The sequence below is a fragment of the Cornus florida genome, unplaced genomic scaffold (assembly GCF_030987335.1).
Source record: "Cornus florida cultivar Cherokee Brave unplaced genomic scaffold, ASM3098733v1 CherokeeBrave_3.0.0_Hap2_Chr04, whole genome shotgun sequence".
Lineage (NCBI taxonomy): Eukaryota > Viridiplantae > Streptophyta > Magnoliopsida > Cornales > Cornaceae > Cornus > Cornus florida.
In genome coordinates this window covers 86,452,367-86,475,398 of record NW_026775574.1, presented here as the reverse complement: position 1 = coordinate 86,475,398, position 23,032 = coordinate 86,452,367, and the positions used below count along the sequence as shown (strand labels likewise).

At 32.5% G+C, this 23,032-nt stretch overlaps 1 protein-coding gene and 1 pseudogene across 1 annotated transcript; one reads left to right on the top strand and one right to left on the bottom strand.

The window, feature by feature from the left end:
* Positions 1-5,811: 5,811 nt before the first annotated feature.
* Positions 5,812-7,853, top strand: LOC132302299 (cytochrome P450 736A117-like; annotated as a pseudogene).
* A 9,206-nt stretch (positions 7,854-17,059) lies between these two features.
* Positions 17,060-20,437, bottom strand: LOC132305276 (cytochrome P450 736A117-like). Its single transcript, XM_059802943.1, has 2 exons — positions 19,418-20,437; positions 17,060-17,689 (listed from the first exon to the last, which is right to left on the bottom strand). The coding sequence occupies exons 1-2, from the start codon at positions 20,435-20,437 to the stop codon at positions 17,060-17,062; spliced, it is 1,650 nt and encodes a 549-aa protein (XP_059658926.1).
* Positions 20,438-23,032: the final 2,595 nt, after the last annotated feature.

Sequence of the window (23,032 nt, the reverse complement as noted above, 5' to 3'; positions counted from 1 at the left end):
TATACCGGCTAGTGAGAATGAAACCTTCTTCTCCATTTATTTCCATACTAACTGCATTTATGTTTGCAATCCAAAATATGTTAAACAGTGAACCTAAATGTCTTTTTGAAACAACGATTTCCCAGGAAATTGGCAAATATATTTTATTAATAAAATCGACACGGTAGGCTTAAGCTTCTGGCTACCCCATTTTTTTATACTAGTTATGAATTGGAATGACAAAAAAAGAAGTATGACAAAAAAATATTCACTTATAGATTAGTCTAAATTATTAAAGAACGCAACACATAACTTAAAAAAAAAAAAAAAAAAAAAAAAAAAAAAAAAAAAAAAACTCGTAACTTTACCAAAAATGAAGTTTCATAAATTTCTAATTGGGTCGATTATTCCCGTCAAATTCAAATACTGGAAAAGACAAATCATTTAGAATAAAAAATTCAACATATAAATTTTGTATGCGGGTTTTCCTTTTTAATTTACACGCTATTTTGGAAAGAAAACTTTGTTGTTCCTTATAAATCTTTATTTATTTATTTATTTTTGTCGAGAAGGCAGAGGAGAAGGATAGGAAACCAAAATTTGGGTTCTTCTAATCTAAATTTAATTTCCTCTCACATATCAATTTACAATGTATAATATTCATACTGAAAATAAGGCAAATATAGATAATTGATAATGCATCAAGTAAATTAATATGTGGAATGTGAATAATTTATATTTAAGTAAGACAACTATATATTATATATATGACCAACAATCATTCACAAATCATGACGACTCCATTTAGATTCTCATTTATTTATTTATTTTTATTTCGATATATATATATATATATATATATATATATATATATATATATATATATATATATATATATTTTAGTGATCATATGTTTATCATCGTTATATTGCATGCAATTGCAGTGACTAAACTCATGCAACTTGAGTGTAGTGAGAATTAGAGAAATTAGGTAATTAACAATTAGCACTTGCACTTGCTAATTAATTCCTTTTCCCCTCCATTTTCTTGACAAACAAACATAGTAAAAGTATTCGGTTATAGATTAGTCTAAATTATTAAAGAACGCAACACATAACTTAAAAAATAAAAATAAAAATAAAAAATAAAAAGTCTGAGAAACAAATTACAAAATAATAAGTAAAAAAAATTGTATCTTGATAAATGTGCTACCTAATAAATTTATAATATTAATAATCATTGATGAGAGAAAACCAAATATAACACTACAAAATAGTCTTCAAAGAATTGTAAAAGGGGATGTTAATCTATTCTCCACATTGTAAAAATACATAACAATTTTGAAAGAATTGTAATAAACTAGAACCCCTTGAATATTACTATCAACTACCCCCACAATGTAGAAATTCTTACCTTAGGCTTTTTATGTTTTTTCTCCTCTTTCTTTTTCTCAGTATAAGACACCATATTCATTTTGTATTGATCTCTAAATGGTTTTTTTTTTTTTTTTTTTTATCAATTTCTGACATCGAATTCCATTCTTTTGAATACTCCTTGTTATGCCCCACCACATTTGCACCAGTTTTTTTTATTTTTTTTCCTAATAACATGACATAAAATCAAATATATTAAGAACAACAAAATATATACATAAAATATTTTAACAAAGTAATATTTTATAAAATTTGTACCTATATAATAAGTAGCAATTGGCCGGCTTATGTGGAGTTACTTCCATGTGTGCAGGACTCGAGGAAATAGCTTGACGTTTCCGTTTTACACCAGTTGAACGTCCCATCATAAAACTATAAATTTAAAAAAAAAATAAAAAAATTTGTTCGTAACGCTGGTCTTAGTCCCAATCAAAATGGTGGAAGGTAATCTAAAGAAGTAGGAGGGTGCCAAGAATAGCTATCAAATTAGCTCTAAAGTATACTGAAACATATGTATCATATTCCATATTGAAAGATAAAGACATCTATGATGTGTTGAATATAAGGGGAAGAAAAAAATTACAGAAAAAGTATATACAAGGGGGACCCTCATCATATCAACTATAACACAGACAATTAAATGTCAAGTTGTCAGAAATCATAAGATCAAACTTACGAAATCATAAAATTGGATATGGACAATACAAAAAGACATTAAATTGTAAAACAGATCATTGGCATGTAGCTGTAGCTGTAGTAGTTAGGCATAGGACACACATCACCCCTTACCAAATCACAACTACAGAACAAGGGTATCTGATTGATAACTCTAATGTAGAGAAGAGGTTTCCTCAATGACTAATAAGCTTATACTAACTCTATAGTCCAATTTCACAACACAACATCAGAGGGAAGTCAGAGAATGGAAAAATGCTAGGATGGGAATAAAGGAAGAATAGAACAAGATATGAAGCATGATTGCCCCCCATGCTGGTCGTTATATAGCTCACATGCCTTGTTGTTGTCCAACACCCTAAAGCTGCTTAGATTACTTGAATAATGCCTCCCTTTCACACCCCCCAAACAGGAAAACAGAAAAGGATAACAAATTCCATGAGGGTGGACGAGTTTGTTAACAACTACACTTCATAAGATGCAGGTTTTTCTTTACCTACACTAACAAGATGGAGGTATTGAATTCGATTTTCCTCCCGTGATACACTAGCCTCACACTCTCACCCAATGGGCAACCAAATAATAATAATAATAAGGGATAACAGAACAAAAAAAATGTTGACTACAAGATTTAAGCAGAAAAGGCACATAAATAGTTTTGAACATGAATGTAAGCTAATAAAAACAGAAATTTAAGTAAATTCAACTTCGATTTCAAACAAACTATCAAGTCAAATAAGGTGTTTACCAATCAATGAGACATGAAAATTGGAGAAAAAAAAAAAAAGAAAAAAAAAAAAGGCACAAATGATAAGAATTATCTTACCTTTAAGTTCAAGTCATGACATTCAAATCTTAAAACCATTAGGATACCAAAACTTTGTTTCAATTCAAAGCTCTTTCAGGTCATAATTAATACCACAATCAAAAAATTCCCTTGTGTTCTTAAATGATACCATACAATTACAATTTTTAAATGCTAGCTAAAAATTTAAATAACTTGCCTATCCTTGACTATATTGTTAGCCATAATCAAACATTTAATTCTTTTCAGCTACATAACCCCACTTCATCAACTGCCTTTTGCTTATACGGTTCAATCTGCCTAAGTCATAGTGTATTCATAGGAGGTGTAAGTAAATGGATCTAAGAAGAACCAAAATTTTGGTTTCCTATCCTTCCCTTCTGCCTTCTCGACCACAAAAAAGAGGTTTATACAGAAGAATCGAGTTTTCTTTCCAAAACAACATGAAAATTAAAAAGGAAAAATCAACATACAAAATTTATATGTTAAATTTCTAATTCTAAATGATTTGCCTTTTCCAGTTAAATTTCTGATTCTAAATGAATTTGACAGGAATAATCAATCCAATTAGAAATTTATGGAACTTCACTGAGTTTTTTTTTTTTTTTTTTTTTTTTTTTAAGTTATGTGTTGTGTTCTTTAATAATTTAGACTAATCTATAACTGAATACTTTTACTACATTTGTTTGTCGAGAAAATGGAGGGGAAAAGGAATTAATTAGCAAGTACAAGTGCTAATTGTTAATTACCCAATTTCTCTAATTCTCACTACACTCAAGTTGCATGAGTTTTGTCACTGCAATTGCATGAAACATAACGATGATAAACGTATGACCACTAATATATATATATATATATATATATATATATATATATATATATATAAGAATCAAAATAAAAATAAATAAATAAATGAGAATCTAAATGGAGTCATCATGATTTGTGAATGATCGTCGGTCATATATATCCTATATAGTTGTCTTACTTAAATATAAATTATTCACATTCCACATATTAATTTACTTTATGCATTATCAATTATCTATATTTGCTTTATTTTTAGTATGAATATTATACATTGTAAATTGATATATGGGAGAAAATTATATTTAGATTAGAAGAACCCAAATTTTGGTTTTCTATCCTTCTCCTCTGCCTTCTCGACAAAAAAAAAAAAAAAAAAAAAAAAAAAAAAAAAAAAAAAAAGAAAAAAAGAAAAAAAGGAAAAAAAAAGAGGTTTATACAGAATAACCGAGTTTTCTTTCCAAAACAGCATGAAAATTAAAAAGGAAAAATCAGCATACAAAATTTATATGTTGAATTTCTGATTCTAAATGATTTGACTTTTCCAATATTTGAATTTGACGGGAATAATCGAGCCAATTAGAAATTTATGGAACTTCACTGCCTTTTTTTTTTTTTTAAGTTGTGTGTTGCGTTCTTTAATAATGACTAATTTATAACTGAATACTTTTACTACATTTGTTTGTCGAGAAAATGGAGGGGAAAAGGAATTAAAAATTTCATTTTGATGTCGATTGGAAACCAATATTTGAATAACTTCACTCAATTCAAGCCAGAAGCGTGAATTAAGATATGTTAATTCTGGAAGGTATTAAACAATGAAAAATATAAGATTCAAAATTTTATTTTGTTTTCTCTTCCCACGTTTTACCAGCAATCAAACTGAAGGCTAATTCTAATTTTAGTTTTGTTTACTTCTTCTATGATTCATATGACCATTGGAAAAGAGAGAGAGAAATGGTGAGTACCTGAAAATACAGCCGTGAGCATGAACAACCCAGTAGAACTATATTATTTTGAGGTAGACCGTGACGATTGACGAGAGATGGCAAAGGCGTACGCCGGTGACGAGGGAGGAGGCGTTGAAGCAGTCCTTTTTTTCTTTTCTTTTTTGGTAGGGATACGCGGAAGCAGTTTATTTTTCTTTTCTTTTTTTTTTCTTTTTATTTTATTTTTTTTAACGTTGTTCCTTTTTCCGTTTCCGTTGGACTCTATAGTTACCAATTTAAAAACAATTTCTTTTTTCACTATAGTATGGGTACAACACGACCCGTTTACAGCAGAGATTCTTTTTTCACTACAGCATTGGTACAGCACGACCCGTTTACAACACAGGATCCCAGTCCCGGCATCTTATGTGGAAAAAAATTAAGGGTGGGCCTACTTAAAGAGACCGTACGTTGAGAGGCCTGTTGAGCCAACACGTTTTAGAATGAAAGTTCAAACTGAGAGCGTTATTGGAGAAAATTTTATAATATTTCGGGAATATTTTTATATTTGGTATCCCTCCGATCAAAGTTCTCTATTCAGAAATTTCATAACCATCCCAATCAAAGTTTATCATTTATTTTGAAACCCTCCGCTTATTCATTTACGAAAGAAAACAGTAAAAATTCTATAATAGCTCGGGAGATTTTGACAATTGGTACCCATCTTAATCAAAACTTTTTGTTTTCTTTGACAAATGTAAAAGTGAATAGTTTCAAGATAAATGAGGAACTTTGATGAGGAAGAGAGAGACTTCAGTGCATCGGTAATACTCCGTTATCCATATCATTAACCAATTATATCTTGAGCTCGTTTGTCACACAAGCAAAAATATTTTATTTTAGTGAATCATATCTAAAGAGTTGATAATACAATATCATTAAAACAATGGGAATAATAAGGTATTGCTGGATGAGCAGGGGCACCTAGTGTACAAATATCCCTGACTATTGTAAAATTTCTCCTGGGAATGGTTTAGTGGTTGAGCAAAAACCACGTTTGGTGTCAGAATTGTCATCCTTGTGAAATATTCGTCTGCCAAATGTGTATAAATAGCTTGCCTTGCTTCTTGTGGAGACGTACCCAAATAGCCTTCTTGAAGTAGAAAATACACCATATTAAAGCACTGAAGCATTTTGCAACTGTGCAACACCACCATGTTGTTCTTATTGAACCCTTTATTCTACTCTCTTCTTCTCCTGTTCTTCTCCTTCCTCTTCCTTTCCAAATGGTTGTTCACCGCAAAAACTAAAAAAAATCCACCACCTTCTCCACCAAAGCTCCCAATTATTGGAAACCTCCACCAACTTGGCTTGTTCCCTCATCGCATCCTCCGAGCATTAGCTCAACGATATGGCCAGCTCATGCTGCTTCACTTTGGCTGCAAGCCGGTTCTCATCGTCTCCTCTGCTGATGCAGCTCGCGAAATCTTTAAAAACCATGATCTCATCTTCTCAAACCGGCCTAAATCAAGCATAGCCACCAAACTTCTCTATGGTAAGGACGTGGCGTTTGTTCCTTATGGCGAGTATTGGAGGCAGATGAAGAGCAAGTGTGTGATGCAACTTCTAAGTAACAAGAGGGTTCGGTCCTTTCACACTGTTAGAGAAGAAGAAACAGCCCTAATGATCAAGAGGATCGAAGAGTGCTGTTCTTCTTCTTCATTTTCACCAGTGAATTTGAGTGAAATGTTTGTTTTGCTTACAAATGATGAAGTGTGTCGCGTAGCCTTGGGAAGGAAGTACAGTGGAAGTGAAGGTGCTAGGAAGTTTAAGGTGGTGTTGGGGGAGTTTGTGGAGTTATTAGGTACTTTTAGTGTAGGAAACTATATTCCATGGCTTTCGTGGCTAAATCGTGTGAATGGTTTGGATGCTAAAGTGGAGAAAGTGGCTAAAGAGCTCGATGACTTCCTCAGGGTGTAGTTGAAGAGCATATTGATCGTCAGAAAAGAGAGATCAATGGTGGTGGGAATGTTGGTCAAAATAAAGGCCAACAGGACTTCGCTGATGTCTTGCTTGAAATTCAAAGAGTCAACAAGGATAACTATTCACTTGACAAAGACAGCATTAAAGCTCTCATATTGGTAAGTATGATTCATCCCTCTCTATCTAAAATATAATGAATCACCTGAAAATTTGGCGGATTCTAAATGAATCAATAGTTTTCGACATTAATTTAGTTGTCACAACTGTCTCAACCACTTCATGATTTAACTCATAAAATACAAACAGAAATTACAGGTGGATGATATGCATTAAACACAACTATGAATGAGAAAAGTTACCATGAAAAATTCTCCCTTGAGAACATCTTTGCATGTGATTTTAGTATTTATATACTAGTCACTTAACTATTTTATTTTGGGAAGGTTACTAGTCACTTATTGGTACATAATATATATATAAGTGACTATTGTTAATGAACAAGAAATTTTTTTACTACTGTGGCAATTCACGACTATTGAAATTTTAAAAGGAATAAGACAATGATAAAAATAAAAAAATATAATATTTTTTCGGGATAACAATACTCATACCTCTGGATATTGTATGCTATTGTAGGATATGTTTTCCGCTGGAACTGATACTACATACACAGCTCTAGAGTGGACATTCACAGAGCTCTTAAGACACCCGAAAGTCATGAAGAAGCTCCAGAATGAGGTGCGAGGAATAGCCAGAGGTAAACAGGAGATAACCGAGAATGATCTAGAGAAAATGCCCTACTTGAAAGCAGTCTTCAAGGAGTCTATTCGGTTACATCCTCCGTCCCCATTGGTTATCCGAGAATTAACACAAGATGTCCTAGTAATGGGATATGACATTGCAGCCGGCACACAAGTGTTTATCAATGGTTGGGCTATTGCGAGAGAGCCATCGTCGTGGGAAGATGGTGAAGAGTTCCAGCCAGAGCAATTCTTGAATACTTCAATAGATTTTAAAGGGCATGACTTCCAGTTAATTCCATTTGGAGCTGGTAGGAGGAGTTGTCCGGGAGTCCTATTCGCCACGACTGTTAATGAACTTGCACTAGCAAGTGTGGTGTATAAGTTTGATCTTACTTTGCCTGGTGAAGAAAGAAGTGAGGATTTGGACATGACTGAAGCTTCTGGTTTGTCCAATTCCAAAAAATATCCTTTACTCGTTGTCACAACTCCACATACTTTCTAGTGTACCTAGCTAGTACATGTGATAAAGATAAAAATAAGTATTTGATTTTGTTAAGATCGTGAAATGGTATTCTCTATGATTATCCTAAATAAAACCTCTATGGTCCTGTTTGGCAACACCATGAGCCTAATAAATATGTGATTCTTTTTTAGTAAAGTATGATTTTTTAAAAGTATAGTGTGATGCTAGATAAAAATAAATGTGTGATTTTTTAAAGTGAAGTGTGATTTATATAGGATAATCATAGAGAATACAGCTACATGATCGAGCTTTATAGAAACACACATTTATTTATGTAGTACCACATGTCCAAATTCTCGCCTAGAAAGTATATGGAGTTGGGAAAACGAGTAGAGTATTTTCTGGGATTGGACAGACCACGGACTTCAGACATGTAAAATCAAACTTGTACACAATACTCTAATCCAAGCTCATTAACAGTCGTCGTGAATATACTGTGAGATATATATTTTGTACTTGGTTAATTTTAGTGTCAAAATAAGTTTGATCGAGTTGTATTTTCAAGTTTAAAATTCAAGATCGAGATCAGCGGCGGAATTGAAGAGTTGTTCATGTTTGATTGCTTGAAGTCTACGAAAAGGTAAGAACAACAATTTAGAAAGTTGAGTTAAATAAGGTTAGGACACATGCATACATTGTATATTTTTCAAAATTGCATATTTTCGGAATTTTTCTAAGTGTTTTATCCTTCTATTCAAGTCTGGCCAACTTGAACCAGTTCAAGGACTCCGAACCAGTTCAAGGTCTTCAGCATATTTTGGTAACTTTGTTTCCTATTCTGTTTAAACTTCCTATTTGATATAAATTTATTTCCAAAAGACCTATGTATGAAATTAACTTCTTTTCTAAGCATATCTAGGTTTTTGAAAGTTTATATAAACATATTTTCTCATCTAAGTCTATGTGGTTTTTTGCATTAAAACTTTTGATTTCTTTAAAAGCTTTTTTGAGAGATTTTTGTTCAAAAGATCAATTTCATTTTTTTGATTTTATTTTTGAACACACACATCAACACAAGAGCGATTTTAGGTTATTGTTCAATTTCTGATCGTGTTCAAAGTCTATTAAATATTGCATCTATAACGATTAGAGAAAACAAATTTATTTCTTCTACATCAAATTCAGATCTTAAAGAAAAGGGTGAAGCGATCACACTTTGAAAGGGTCAAAGCATTCGACGAGTGTTGTTTGATATACCAGCAATCCTTCTATAAAGATCAAGTGTAAGTCTGGAGTCAAGAGCTATTGGACGGGACGTCGCAATGCCAGGAATTGTTGGCAATTGGTTTTTGGTACAACGACAAGGTGTGAGCCTGAGTCAAAGTTCATTATACTTTGTTTCAAATATAGTGAATCGTTTTGCTCTGGGTTGCACAATCCATGAGGTTTTCCCACAATTGGTCTATTATGCCAATTGGGGTTTCCTCGCTAAAAATCCTAGTGTCATTTATCAAAATTTATTTGTTTTACTTGCTTTTATTTTGCATATGTTGTTTAATTATTTGCTAATTTAAATAAAGCTAATTGAATAGAAAGACACGTGATTAAATCCTCTAGATAAAAACTTAAACTTTTCACAATTTCTTCCCCTGCACAACTCATAATTGGTTTTAGAGCCAATCTCTACACATTGAGTTGATCCTAGTGAGAAGTTTTTGATTATTTTCAAATATTCTTTCAACATGTCTTATGTTTTGAAAAAGGTTGATCTAATCAATGTGACCCTTTATTCAAAAAAGACAATTACAATTTTTAGAAGTTAAAGATGAGAACTTATTTGCAAAATTCAGGAGGTAAAGTTTGGGTTATTGTTGAGACAGGCTATACATTTCCTACTAAGGAAAAGACTGTTGATGGTAAGGTTGTTCAAGTTTTAAAAGATACTTTCTCTTTATTGCACTTGAAACTGAGCGTAATGATGTTAATGGAAAAACCTTATATGCAATTATTAATTCTGTTATTCCATCTGAATATGCTAGAATTCCTTATTGTAAAACTTCTAAAGATGCTTGGGATATTTCGTAGATTACTCATGAAAGGACTTCAAAAGTAAAGCTATCCAAAATTCAAATACTTTCTCATAAGTTTGGAAACATTGTAATGAAAGAAGATGACTTTTTTTTCTGAATTTTATTCTAGTCTTCTTGAAATTATTTCTGAACTCCGTCACTTAGACAAAATAATGAACATTGAGATTTTTACCTAAGAGATTTTAGATAAGGGTAGAAACCATCACTGAACATTGGAATCTGTCTAATGCTAAAGTATATGAAGTTGTGGGTTCTCTGAAAAATTTTGAGATACAAAATTTTAGTCAAAATCAGAAAGAAAAAAAAAATCTTGCTTTAAAGTCAACTCAGGTTGATAACATTGTTGATGAAAATTCTGATGAAGATATGGCTCTCATATTTAGGAAATTTAATCAGTTTTTGCAAAATCAACAAAGGAGAAGGAACAACAATGGGCCCAATCCTAGAAATTTTGACAAGGGTTCCAATTTTAAGATTAATGAAAAGAAAGGAGAAGAATCTAAAAAAACTAAAATTACTTGCTAGAATTGTGGTGGTAAAGGTCACATTTCAAATGTTTGGCCTAAACCTAAGAAAGAACAAAATGATATGAATAAAGAAAAAACAATGAAAGTTTCAGTTTCTAAGAATTCTACTTCTACTGATAATGAATCATCTCATGATGATTGCAATGATTTTTCTTTTGTTGCTTTTCTTGATAAATGTTCTTATATTGTTACTTTGTCTGATTCTGACATTTTAGATGATGAAAACAATGAAGTTTGTGATAAACAAGTTCAAGAGGATGAGATAGATGAAGAAAAATTGAAGAAGTTGTTTGCAGAAACTGTTGAAGTTAAATTGGCAATTAAAAAGTTAACAAAGGAACTTATTCAAGCCAAAGAAGAGAATGATGAGCTGAGAAAACAGATTGATGAAGAGAAAAGGAAGAATGTGGAAAACAATTCAATCAACTCTGATCTCAATGAAGGAATCAGTTTTCTTCAAGAGGAGGTAAATAAATCTAAATCTTGGGAAAAAAAACTTGGAATCTTGATGCTCTTGAATTTAAATTGGCTAAATCTCAAGAAAAATTGATTGTTTTTGCTTTTAGACATGTCAAATTGAATAAGATGATAAATATTGGTAAGAGTGTGAATGATAATGTTGGACCAATATATTAAAACGGTGAGTATTGAGGCTTAGAGGCGCGTAATCTCTTCTTAAAGATAGTTGAAGCCTCTCCCATATGTAACGGAAGCCAAATGACAACACTATATATCTCCGAGATTAAACTAAGCCCAGATATCAAAACTTTATGTTCATGAAGGTTGCACTTCTCTTCATGAACATATGTATTTATCTCCGTCCAGTCAACTAAAAGTATAAAACTCGCACACTTAAACTCAATAGTTTGAAAACACTTTTTCAAATATCTTTTTCTTTCTTACTTGTATTGAGAGAGTGTCCATTGTAGGCTACGTAGGTATTCTATTTATACTAGTATAAGTTTGGATGTAATTAACATAACATTAATGAACCTATACTTAATATGTTCATAAATTACATATTAACTAGACTACGTTAATACATTAGTGTAGAAAAGTTTTTTAAAACTTCACTAAAACTTCTTTAAGAATCAGTTGGAGTTTTAGTAATAAATAACTAATAAATTTGAAACACATTACTCCAACAATCCCCCACTCATTTCAAATTTCTTTTGTTTATCGGTACAGTCGTGTGAATCAATAATGGTGTCTTTGGACTTGAACCATTACCTAGTGTAAGTACCCTTCATTTCATCTAGGAACTTGGTGAATGATGTCTTGAACAAAGAACCACATTGATGAATAAGAAATACCACACACACACTTTTATTTGGAGATAAAGTACGAAGCTTGACACGTTTCGGCTATGTGTACAGATACATATTTCTGAGTATCGTTAAGGATCAAGCCTGTCTGGATCCTATAGAAGCGGCCCTACTTCCACACTTAGATCGGTGTGTCCATCAAGAGTGACCTTGCACACTCCAACCGAATACCGGTTATGGACTCATTAAGAGAATTTAATCTCATCTTCCTCATTGCAAGATAAATCGGTGAATTTATCACGAGTGATTGTGAGCACCCCAATCGAAAATCCGATTTATAAAATTCATTAAGAGATACAAGTTTCAGCCTCCTCAAAAGTTAGTCGGTGAATTTATCAAAAGTGATCATGTACACTCCAATCGAAAATCAATCTATAGATTCATTAAGAGATCTAAATATCAACCTCCTCAGTTACAGGATTGAGCTCCCACATGACATCATAGGGAAAAGAACATTGATTTGCTCACACAAGTTGTTATGTTACTTGTTTTTCCTATTGAATCCAGGAGAAATATCACTGGATTGGGTTCCCAAAACATCACAATATAGATGACAGGCTCTTTCCAATCCATTTAGATTTCTTGGAAAAAAGGTCCCTTCACATGTCTTTCGACAATGGATATGCCAAATTAGATTTGGCCTTTATATAATAAACTGTGATAATCCATTAGCCAAGATCTCTTCCAGATGATTGTGTTTCAACTGCATATGTATGGACTTTTTATTGTAACACTCGTTGTGAGCTTGAAGCATCACAACCTTATTATCACGAAAATATTTCAAGGCCGGTATAAGCTTACTTCATATTAGAATACCCTCCAGTGAGATCCTTACCCAATTAACTTCCTTTTCAGTAGAGAAAGTGCAATAACATTCAGATTCCATCGAGGAATGAGTTATATAAGTCCACCCTTTTGATTTCCAAAAAATCATAACTCCAACCAAGGTGAAGATCTAAGTTGGTACGAACATTGGGCGTCCATAGCAAAGAACAACTAGGTAGTTGCAATAATGTGACCCATGATCCATAGTACTCTGCAAGTACCTCTATATTCTCATAAAAGAAATTCAATGATCTCTTCCCAATTATTTCTGTACTTAACAACAAGTTGTGTTTACCTTGGTGCAGTTTATTGCGTCATAAAGACCACCAATAATTTGAGAATTCAAGTTGATTCTCTGCACTGCCTTGATTGAAAACTGACTCCTATCTGGGATCAATTAGAACAAAGACTGCATCTTTGATAAGATTTTGAACCTATCAAGATTAACTGATAAAATTAGATTGCGTGAAGTTAAATCCATGTTGAGGCCCAGACTGTCATTTACATAATCACACCGGCCTCCCTAAGATCCATCATGTCAAAAGTTCAAGTTAAGAACTTTATAGGCAAATAATAATTGCCAGAATTTCCTAGGAATCTCTTCTTATCAATATGAAATTCAGCTGCAATCATTGCTTTCTTAAACATTTATTCCTTTATTTAAGAGTTTTAAAAATTGAGCTTTCAAGGATAAAAATTAGTATCATCAATAAAATGATAACATGTCAAAATGGATCAAATTTTCAGTATTATTGTCTTTACAACACATCAATAAAAGTTTATATACTACATGTAATGCTTTGATCCACACGAATCTTACCATTGGTTATCCTTTTGATTAATGAATTTAAACTCATGTAATCAAGTATATGACATGCCATAAATTAAGAAATTTATAATAACCAAAAATCAGTTTTATAACTGGAAAGCATATCGTTAATAGAGTGGCTCATTTCGACAATTATACGAATTTTAGATGAAAAATTGATGAATTTAAAACTCACCTCGAGGCCATTATTTGCAAATCTAAAAGCCTCATTTAGATGTATCACTTATCAGAAATTATGCTTGTGCATGCCACTTTAGAAGTTGAAGAGTCCTCCTCCTATATTGTTATTTGATCCCCCTATTAGTCATAGATCTTGTATGATTTTGACTAATTGTAATGTGGAGAGATGCTCTAGTTTCAATCCACCGATGGCACAAGTCCAGAAAGACAATAAACTTCTTATGTGATCTCTTTATTCATCACAAAATATGATCTAATCAGTCGGAAAGTGACCTACTAGAGCTTTCCACTTTCAAGAAATAAACATAAATATATTCAAAATGATCATCAATAAAGTGAGGAGGTAGCACTTTATGTTAAAATACTAGGTTTATTTCAAAAGTACGAGGAGGGATCAACTCTAAGATATCACTTTTCTTTCAACATAGATGAAAGACCAATAAATTTTCATATGCTACCTATATCCATATAGGTTTTGCCATAACCTTTCAATCAATCCCTAACAGATCCATTGATAAAAGGATTCAGTACGTTCATTGATTAAGTTTATAACATGCTATAAATTAATAAACTTATCAATATAAACATATAGTATTTTATAAGTTTAGAAATACCTTAATGAAATGTTTATTTCAAAGAACATACCAAATTCAAAGATAATCTTGAAGCCACACTAGAAACGCAATTTCATCCAATTGCCTGTGTGCCTCTCAATATAGGGATATTGGGTTGCACTATTCCCCCACTAATTAATAGGTATGGAAGAATTTTGATCCCTTTATTAGGTAGAGATGCCAATTCAATCCACTTTGTGACCTTCTCATTGATCAAATTAAAACTTGATTAGATAGTGTTTTGTCACCCATGAGCAGTTGGACATGACTTAGTCAGTGCAATTTCATTTTCCTTTTCCACATAGTTGTTAAATTTTTTTTTTTTAACCATATAAAACCTCGATATTCGATTGAAACACCATTGGATAACAACGAAGATGAAGTCATAGGAGAGAAAACTATTTTCAAATTATTGGAACCAATATATTAAAACAGTGAGTAACGAGGTTTAGAGGCGTGTAATCGCTTCTTGAAGATAGTTGAAGCCTCTTCCACGTGCAATAGAAGCCAAATGACAGTACTATCTCCGGGATTTAACTAAGCCCAGATATCAAATCTGTATGTTCATGAAGGTTGCACTTCTCTTCATGAACCTATGTATTTATCTCCGTCTGATCAACTGAAAGTATGAAACTCACACAATCAAACTCAATAGTTTGAAAATACTTTTTCAAATCTCCTTTTCTCCCTTACTTGTATTGAGAGTGTGTCAATCATAGGCTACGTAGGTATTTTATTTATACTAGTATAAGTGGGGATGTAATTAACATAACATTAATGAACCTATACTTAGTATGTTCATAAATAACATATTAACTAGACTACGTTAATACATCAGTGTAGAAAAGTTTATTAAAACTTCACTATAACTTCACTAAAACTTCTTTAAGAATTAGTTGGAGTTTTAGTAATTAATAACTAATAAATTTGAAACACATAACTCCAACAGATAAAATAGGTTTAGGATTTGTTAAGGGCTCATCGAATAATCAGGGTAATACAGTTTTTGTGAAACCTGTTAATCAAAATGTGTCTGATCTTTAACAAAAAAAAAAAATGTGTCTGATTCTATTTTGGTTGATTCTTTGCATTCTAATATGTCCTATGTGTCTAATGTGTTGCGTTACACTTTCTGTGGGAAAATTAGACATAACCAACGTTCTTGTTTTCGCAAGAAAAAGAAAAGTTTTACTAACATTCATTCTCAAGGGTCTCATCTTTGAATAAGGTGCATACTAAGAAGAATCAGAGTTTTACGTCACAAAATAATTCTAAGGTTAGAAATTTGCCTAATAAGAAAGTCAAATCTGAAAAATCTTTTCAAAAATTGAAAGTGAAGACTGTGTGGATCAAGAAAGAGGAGTTAGTCAATTATGTACCAATTGATTCTATAGAACTAGTTTCCGAAAGGTCATTAGGTGCAAAACCTTCAAACAAAGTCCTAGGATGGTTGAGTGATCATGGAATGTGTTGATTAAAAATTTGTTTCCATTGGATCAGCTTTTGAGAATCTAGGGTTTGGTTATGGTTTTGAGGAAAATTTGATCCTTTTTTTTGTTCATGATGATATATGTGAAAAATTCTTTCAGGTGAATTTATGATCTGTTTGTGAATGCAAATTGTGACACATGATGATTTGATAAAAATAGATTCTTGGTTTGTAATATATACAATGAAAAACAATTTGCATTAATTATGTGAATTTTAGATTTGAATCTGTCTATATCTTTTTGCACACTAGTCCATCTCTGAGAAAATTAATTGAAAATCATTGAAATGTTGACTATGTTATATTTCTCATAAATGCTATAGAAGTTATTGTTAAAAAAAATATATGAGCATGAAAATTTAAAAAAGATATATATATATATATTCAGCATGAAAAGAAACGAAAAAATTGAAATTTGCTGAACTCTTTGTTGAGAAAAAGGCTACCTATTGAGTTTGGGTCGAAAGCTCCTATTAGACTTTGAAGTGGAGAGATAAAGCAATGGGATTAAGAGAAGAGAATGAGAGAGTGGGGAAAGATGTAGGGTTTGAAAGGATCAATGTTGTGAGGTGATGAAAGAATGCATGTAATTTCTGTGGATGTAGCCCGGAAAAGGTGAATGAGTGAGTGCATAAGTAATATGTGAGGTTTTGACATCTATGTTTGTATATTTTCTTCTTTGATACATAATAGTGAAACTTCTCTCTCTATGAGAACAAAACCCTAGAGTTAGATGAATCATGTAAAATATTGTCTTGTGTATGTATGATTTTTTATCTCCATATATGTTTATGTGATAATATGATAATGATGTTTCTGCTGTGTATGATGAAAGAGAAAGGCCAAGAGTTGGTTGGATGAAGTTAATATTTCAACGGAAATATTGAACATGATAAACTTAATTTTTTGTTCAACTAACTGTGGAACAAGGCAGCAAGCCAAAAAAAAAAAAATAGTAGTGCAGTAATGATACATTAATCGACATTTAAATAGTATGTCCTTAGTCGCAAAAATTATAGTAAAAAGAAATTGAAATTAAAATTTTGGTACATGACATACATCGTACATGAGTGCAAGAAGAGAAAAAAAAATGGTACAATACATACATAATACATGAGTGCAAGAAGAATAAATTTAAGAACAGAAAAAAAGGAGGAGGATGAGGAGAGAGAAAAATCAGGGAACCTTGAGGGAAAAAAAATTAGAATTTGATTGGGGAAGGGGAATGCCCTTTTTTGTTTTAATTCTTGCATTGTTTATAAATAAATAAAAATTGTAAAGGTATTTTTTTCTTAATTTATCATTTTATTTAAACACTTATTTTTTATACAGGTCATAAAGCTTTACCAAGTACAATTTCGATCCATCATGTAGCAAGTACACTAACAAGAGAACATGGCGTTGCAACAACAAGTAGAGGATATTTTTTGTGGACACTTATACCAGGGGCTTCAGTGATGTCAAAATCCTCTTCTGTTGCCCCATCTGGCAATGCAAAATCAAACTTATGAACAAGATTTGCTAATGCAAGCTCATTGACACTTGTGGTAAATTGGATGCCCGGACAACCCCTACGGCCAGCTCCAAATGGAATAAACTTGAAGTCATGCCCTTTAAAATCTATAGATTTATTCAAGAACCTCTCTGGCCTGAAATCTTCAGCGTCTTTCCACAACAATGGGTCTCTCGCAATTGCCCACGCATTGATAAATACTTGTGTGCCAGCTGCAATGTCGTAGCCCATTACTTTGACATCTTGGGTTGATTCCCTGGGAACTAGTAATGGGGTTGGAGGATGTAACCTTATAGACTCCTTGATCACTGCTTTCAAGTATTGCATTTTCTCTACATCATCCTCCGTTATTTCTAGCTTGCCTCTGGCAATTACTCGCACCTCGTGTTGCAGTTCGTTCATGGCTTTCGGATGTTTCAAGAGCTCTGTCATCGTCCACTCTAGAGCTGTGAATGTAGTATCAGTTCCAGCCGCAAACATATCCTACAAAAAAACAAAAGATAGATAACAGAGGTTAATTGACAAAGAAAAAAAAGAGCAAAATATTTGGAGTTTTTCTTTCTTTTTCTTTTTCCCGGTATACACGGACACTTAAAAAATTATTGCTTATAAAAGTTTAATATGTCATTAAGCTTGTGAAAATATTTTTGAAAGGGAAACAAAAAGTCCCTATAAATTATTGAATAAGAGTAATTACAAAGAATAATCTTATGTGTAGTGAGCACAAATTGTTTTAGGACAATGATTCTTAGACTTAACAGTATAATTGAAGAGAGACTAGCCCAAAAAATCTTATCAATTGAATGTATTGGAAATGGCAAAAACTTTAATCTTATTCAATGCGTTTAAAACTTTCATCTAGATGACTAGAGGGAAAAAAATCATCTAGACTATTTCGTTAAACTAGTAGGTCTAATCCAATAACATTGTTCATCGTGTCGTACGTGCTAAGTATGTTCCCTAAGGGTTCCTTTGGTTGGTGTGAAGTAGGTAGAAAATAAAAGAAAATAAATAGGAAAAAACAAAAATTATTAAGATTTTGCTTGGCCTCAAAAGAAAAATTTGAAGGAAACTAATATTTTCGCAACTGACTATTTTTTTCCAAAAGGTTTCTGCACAAAACACACCAAAATAAAATTTTCAAATAAAAGGAGGGATTATTTTCTAGCTTCCAAAATTTACCCAACAACTTCTTTTTTTGTTTTATTGGGTTTAAAAGAACTGCACACCAACAAGGACTTCCTTTTCTTACGAATAATTGTTTTTCGTTTGATATGAAAATCGAATAAAGAGTAGTTTGTTGGGTCTGTATTAACTTAAAAAGTCCATCCTTTATAGATATATATATATATATATATATATATATATATATATTATTAATAATTAATTTTTTTTTGTTATTGATAGCATTATATTCAAATTCATTCATTTATAAAATTATTAAAATATAAAACGACTCAACTTGTATACATTTCTATTCATGGACCTTATTACATGAAATAGACATTAAAAATAAAGAATCAATAATTTTTTTTTTTTTCTAGTTGGTACTCAAACACATATGTCTCCACTGAGACTCGAACCTCTAACCTCCCTTTGAACAATAGGGGCCTGATACCGCTAGACCACTACTTGTTGGTTACTTTTCTTTTCATTTACTTCACTTGTTTTTATATTTTTTATTTTATTTCTTTTTTTAATAGTTTTATCTAACCAGGCTCTGCCTGAAAGAACCAACCAAAATAAAAAATCTAAAGAGCGCTGACCATTAGATATATAAATGTGGGACAGAGTTTAGTTTCATACTAACGTGGTTATTAGTTTTATAGTATGCATGGCATGGTATAGGTGGAGATCACCTTTACATAAGGTGTGCTATTCACAAACAGCGTGAATCCTACTCTATATGATGGAGATAATTTTCGCCATTCTCTGTGCATGAAAACTTTATCTATTTAAATTCTCAAACGATTAAAAAATATGTTTCATAAATTTTATAATTTGTGCAGTGACATTTTTTAAATGTCAATAACCATAGAGAATTATTTTTTATTTCTTGCAAGTAATAACCATAGAAAATGTCAATTGAGTAGTTCATGACATGTGACTACTTCTCATGAACGTGGACTAGTTATATGTTGTGTACGTGACATCCTGTAATCAAAATGTTTTCGTTGATTAAATTTTGAAGAAGCGAGGTAGTAAACTTACCAAGATGAGAGCTTTGATGCTGTCTCTTTGAAGAAGAAAGCCATCCGTGTTCTCTCTTTGAATCTCAAGCAAGACATCCACGAAGTCCTGCTGTTTTTTATCTTGATCACCACTCCCACCACCATTGCTCTCTTTTTTCTTACTATCAATATGATCTTCAATTACACCCTCTAAAAATTCATCGAGCTCTTTAGCAATTTTCTCGACTCTAGCATTTAAACCGTTGATTTGATTCAACCACGCAAGCCAAAGAATATAGTCCCCCAAATTGAATTCACCCATTAGTTCCCCAATATCTCTCAAAAGATCCTTAAACTTTCTACCACTTTTTGATATTCGACTGTACTTCCTCCCTAGGGCTACCCGACACACTACATCATTCGTAAGTGAAACAATCATTTCACTCAAATCCACCGGTGAAGAAGAAGCAGCATGTTTGATCTTCTCGATCAAAAGGGCTGTTTCTTCTTCTCTCACTCTATGAAAAGACTGAACCCTCCTATTACTCAAAAGGTTGAGCACACAAATGCTTTTTACTTGCCTCCAATACTCTCCATAAGGAGTGAACGCAACGTCCTTATCATAGAAAACTCTCCGTAGAATGCTTGATTTAGGTCTGTTTGAGAAGATGAGATCATGGGTTTTCATAATCTCGCGAGCTGCATCAGCGGAGGAGACAAAAAGAACTGGCTTGCTGCCGAAGTGAAGCAGTATGAGTGGGCCATATTGTTGAGCTAATGATCGGAGGGAGCGATGAGGGAACACACCAAGTTGGTGGAGGTTTCCGATAATTGGGAGCTTTGGTGGAGAAGGTGGCAGATTTCTTTTGGTTTTTGCAGTGGACAACCATTTGAAGAGGAAGAATATGGAGAACAACAATGGAGGGACATAGTAAAATAGAGTTTGCAATAAGAGCAGCATAACTTGTTCCTCTGGAGAGCTAAATCTAAAGGATCTCTTATGAACAAAGCAATCTACTCGGTGTATAGTTTCTACTACTGGAATGGGATGAATGGGCATATTTATATCTGGGATAAGTGGGCCCTATTTATATCTTCTCTTGGATGAATGCATTTGGCAAGCGATAACATTTAGAAAATCAATTCTAATCGTCACATATGATAATTGGTTTTTTATCTTGGATGAAGGCATTTGGCAAGTGGTAAAATTTAGAAAAATGTAATCATGGCATATTCTAATTGGTGTTTTTCCATTTGTTTTTACATGTAGAGACAATGACTATGCACATGAATGATGAGACAAAGGAAAAATTAGCCTAAACAAACAAAATCTTAAAAGCTAGAGAACACAAACTTTGAGAACCATCCAAAATTTTGAAGACAAATCTACAGGTGGTCTTATTATGTGAGAGTCATTACCAAAGAAAAAGTGGGGTCCAACGGAACATTTACCTCATATTACTGGAAAATGGGAAAAGGATTCTTATCTACCAAGGGAGATTCTGGTAGGGCACCTTCAAAATATTGTAAAATTCTCAAGTTGAAAAATTCTAAAATACTTCCTGGATTCTCCCAATGGATGTGGTGGTACAGGACCCCTAAATATAAGAGATGAATGCGGGATGATTCAAATAAATTAGAAAGAGCTAGAAAGGTAGTTTAGTGGTACTTTCTAGGTTGAAAGATACTTAAGTTTGTTGCAACTTCATAGAATAATTTTGAAATCGTTGGAAGATAAACATTCTAAAAGAAAAATATCCATAAACAACACATTTTAAAATTCAGATATAGAAATACATTTTAAATTTGATAACTTGGGACATAGAACTAGATTTCAAATTGGCTCTTAGTAAAGTTTAAATTTTATTGCGATACAAATAATGTTGAGGTTGTGGAGCCTAAATCACAAGTTTTGATGCAAGTATTATTGTCTCAATCGAAGTTTTGATGGATCGACCTAAGCCCCACTTGAATCGACAGAATTATCTTTGAAATCCTGAGAGCAAGAAAAATCTCGCTGGAACTTGACTTCTTTTGATCGATTGAAACCATAGCTAGTTTGATCGACGTAAATAAGAAGCTGCAATATTTGTTTCCCAAATTGAAGATCGATTTGTTTCCAAAAAGCTCTAAACTTGTGGGGTAAGTTGTTAATAAATATTGGGTTCTGTATCAACCCTAGTGTGTCATGACGTGTGTGACATATTGTGGAGAGAGATATACACGCTTGACAACAAAAATTTCTAATTACAAATTTATATCTCACAGACTAATGAAGCGAGAGCAAGTCTAGATATAGAGAAATCATGATTCAGGTTATTCCCTCTTCAGTGGTGAGCACATCAAGCTATTAACTCTATCCAAGAATGTTGGAGTACATAGAATCTGCAATGTACATGAAGCGATGAGATGTCCACATGGGAACAACAAAGGAACATTTGAAAAAAAAAAGATGGCCATGTGACTCATGTGATTCACGATTCGTATTGCAGAGAACACAGAGTAATGTGTTCAAGTGTGAAGTACAAGTCTATTCAAGGTGGGCTGTCTAAGCTTAACCGCTACCCATAAGGTAAATGAGTGTTTAGGAATTGAGGGTTTGGACCATCTCAGCAGATGAGGCCACGGAAGTGAAGGTATATGATGGTTTAGGAACTTCATAGTATTTGCTATTGAAAATTCCCCAGATAGAGAGGGTCCCCATTTGTATCTGTCTTCTCTGTGAGGGCATGGGATCGGGAGGCTAATGGTTTGATGTAGAGCAGGAATGAGAATGGTGAGAGCATCTGGGAAGGACCATGTGGAACATGTGATGAAGGAGCTTACTTTGGTCTTGCAATCAAAGGTTGAGTCATTAAGTTGTTGTGATGAGATTCTTTGGTGAAGTGGCCCAAGATGGCCTTCCTCAAATCAAAAGTTAGCCTTCCTACCATTTTTGCTTAAGAGAAAGAGTGAGAGAAGAGAGAAAAGGGAGATAGAAGAGAGTAGAAGGTGAAAAACTGAGAGAGAGAGAGAGAATAAGAAGAGAGATCTAAACAGGTTGTAGAGTGTGTTAAAATATATAAAAGGGTATTTTGGGGTATTTAATGAAATTTTTATGCCATAATTTAACCTCAATGAATACGTAGTATTTTTTCAGGATCTCAAGATTGAAGGAGCAATTTGTACACATTTTTCAAATATTGAGAAGTTATATGATCATACTAAATAGACAAGGAGTTGATGCAGATTTTTATATAAGATGAAGTTTCTTGCATTTTACCAAAAAAAAAAATTATAATAATAAAAAAAAAAAATCTAACCCAAAAAAAATTATAATAATAAGAAAAATTAAGAGAACTTTGAAGGCAAAAAAATTAGAATAGGATGAAAGAACATATTGCTCATTTTATTTTTTTTTAAAAGGGAGTCAAAGAAATCAAAAGAGAAAGAATAAACAAAAAATATATATATAAGAGATATTTTTTAGGGAAAATTACATATAAATGGAGTTAAAGTTCCATATTTACTTAGAGGCTGAGTCAAAGTTCCATATTTCTCTAAAATGGATTGCTGAGGTGGCACATGATTTTTTACTGTTTAGAAATTGTGATGCCTAAAATACCCTTCCGCGAAGGTACTACTTTTTCTTCGAAAGTACTACTTTTTTGAACTG